Below are 2,285 nucleotides of genomic sequence, written 5' to 3'. Positions count from 1 at the left end.
GACAAGGAAGATGCCGGGCCAACAATGATGCAAAGCGAGCGGGGGACGAGTATTAGCAGCGGCGCAAACGTAGCCTATTGATCGAGGGAATTAGGCGAGAGACATTGCACCAGACGACGACATGGTGATGACACGGCGCGGGAAGGGCTGACAGGAGACAGGAACGAGGGCCGGCGGGGCGGGGGAAAAAGAGAGTTTGTCTCGCAGCGCGCATCGACGATGGTGGTGGTGGTGGTGGTGCTGGGGTGCTGGGGGGACGGCGCCTCGTCAGCGTGGAGAGAGGGGCAAGGAGTGGTTGCAGAATAAAGGACTTGTCCATGGTTTGGTGGACGAGGGTTTTGTGTGTGTGGAGGGATGCGGCGATCAGTGGTGTGTAGGAGGAGGCCATGTGAGGCTCGTCTGAATCACCCCATAGTGATCGTCATCGAATCGACTATGGTGGAGAGTGTTGTGCTGGACGGGGGGGGGGGGAGAGGCGTGGTGTGTGGTGGGTGTACGTACATACAAGGCGCGGACCGACTGGTTGAGCAAAGAAGGCATCGAAGCCGAAGGTTGCCGAGGCTGCTGGCGGCGGCATGACAGAGGATGCTCCTGGCTGCTTGTATGTATTGATTGAGTCGCCCGATGGGCCGTATTCCCGACACGATCGTCGCGTGGCAGAGTAGCGGTGTCTGTGTGTGTGTGTGTGTGCGCCGAAGACAAACATACACACACACACACAGAGGCGCGCGGGCATTTGGGCTACCGTGTGGTGAGCAGTGGTAGGCTTTGGAGTCGAGCAGCGAGAGCGAGAGCGAGTGCAGAGGTTAGCGAGATGCGGATCGCACCGGGGAGGTGGGCCATGCGAGGTGAAACGGCTGATTGGAAGCAGCAGCGTCGGAGGGAGTGTTTTTCTTGTGGTGTTTTGGACGTTGAACGTCATGATCCTGGGGATCGTCGGGCCAATGCACCAGTGGAAGGGCTTGGGGGCTAGCAGCGCAGAAGGTGCGACAATTTCCGTTGGGCGGGGCGGGGGGCGGGAAATATTCCATCCAGTCATTGGGCGCAGGCGCGGATACAATGCACACGGGCAGACAAAGGGGACAGCGGCCGAACAGAGACACGGCGAGCGGTCGGGTCAGCGGCCGGGGGGTGCGGCGGGCGTGGCAGGGTGATCAAACACAAATTTCGTCATTGGCCGTGCCATGGCAGCGTTTGGCGGGCGCCTGTGTGTGTCGCCAGAGCAGACGGCGACGACGGCGACGACAAGGACCGAGTGTGTGCACCTGGCAGCAGCAGGCAGGGCAGCGGGCCAGGGGGCGCAGTGGGAGGGCGAGGGGGGATGGGCCTACTTAGTCCATGTACGTACTTGGATGTCGAGGGGAGGGCATCAGCATCGGTGTACAAGGAGACTAGCATGGCCTGGGAGAGCAGCGCAACGGCAATCAGCAAATGCCATAGCAGCCAAAGTGGCAGGTCACAGCGGTTGCGCCGCCGCCGGGTCCTTACAGCCGATCTTATAGACATTGGGCCTGTCGCATCCTCGACGAAGCGGATGGCCGACAAAGACGCGATCAGCGGGCGCGCCCAATCACGCGCGCCTGTCAGTGTGCGCGTGGCCACGGCGACCCGCAATGCGCAATGCAGAGTGCAGGTGCAGCGTGCAGAGTGCGTTGCGGCAGAGGAACGATTCGATCCTGTAACACGCCCAGCGCACGGGGGTGCCGGGCATCTGGCGGTATACGACGCAGGAGGGGTGGATGGGGGATGGGGGATGGGGGATGGGAGAGGGGGGAGAAGGTGGGAGGTGGGCGAGCGAGAGGGGGTGTCGACGAGCATAGCAGTGGCAGTAGCAGAGGCAGAGGCATGCCCAGGCGGAGCGGCGAGAGCAGCGGCGAGAGGACGTCATTGCGGCCGTGGCCATTGGCGGCCGGCGGAACCCACGGCAGCTCTTTTGGGGGGGATGGGGGAGAGGGGGGAGAGGGGGAGAGGGCGAGGGCAGAGGGCAGAGGGCAGAGGGCAGAGGGCGAGCGAGGGGGGGAAGTGCGCCAGAAAGGCAGCGAATGATGATGTCAGCCGCCCGTCGTCGGCTGTGTGCGTGGGGGGGGGGACAGCAGCCACATGGGGAATTGATCGGCGGGGGCCATGGGCAGGGCATGGGCAGGGCAGGGCAGGGCAGGGCAGGGCAGGGCAGGGCAGGGCAGGGCAGGGCAGGGCAGGGCAGGGCAGGGCAGGGCAGGGCAGTGGGCAGTGGGCGTCGTCTCCCGACGGCGGCCTGGCGGTGCAGGCGGCGGCGGCGGCGGCGA

The 2,285-nt window shown here is 64.5% G+C and overlaps 1 protein-coding gene across 1 annotated transcript; it reads right to left on the bottom strand.

The window, feature by feature from the left end:
- Nucleotides 1–1,570: 1,570 nt before the first annotated feature.
- Nucleotides 1,571–1,888, bottom strand: SETTUDRAFT_40351 (uncharacterized protein; the record flags this gene model as incomplete). The annotated part of the gene is made up of 1 exon (XM_008028626.1): nt 1,571–1,888. The coding sequence occupies one exon, from the start codon at nt 1,886–1,888 to the stop codon at nt 1,571–1,573; it is 318 nt and encodes a 105-aa protein (XP_008026817.1).
- Nucleotides 1,889–2,285: the final 397 nt, after the last annotated feature.

The sequence above is a fragment of the Exserohilum turcica genome, assembly GCF_000359705.1.
Source record: "Exserohilum turcica Et28A unplaced genomic scaffold SETTUscaffold_282, whole genome shotgun sequence".
NCBI lineage: Eukaryota > Fungi > Ascomycota > Dothideomycetes > Pleosporales > Pleosporaceae > Exserohilum > Exserohilum turcicum.
The sequence above is the reverse complement of the archived record's forward strand: the minus strand, read 5'-3'. Positions and strand labels throughout refer to the sequence as shown.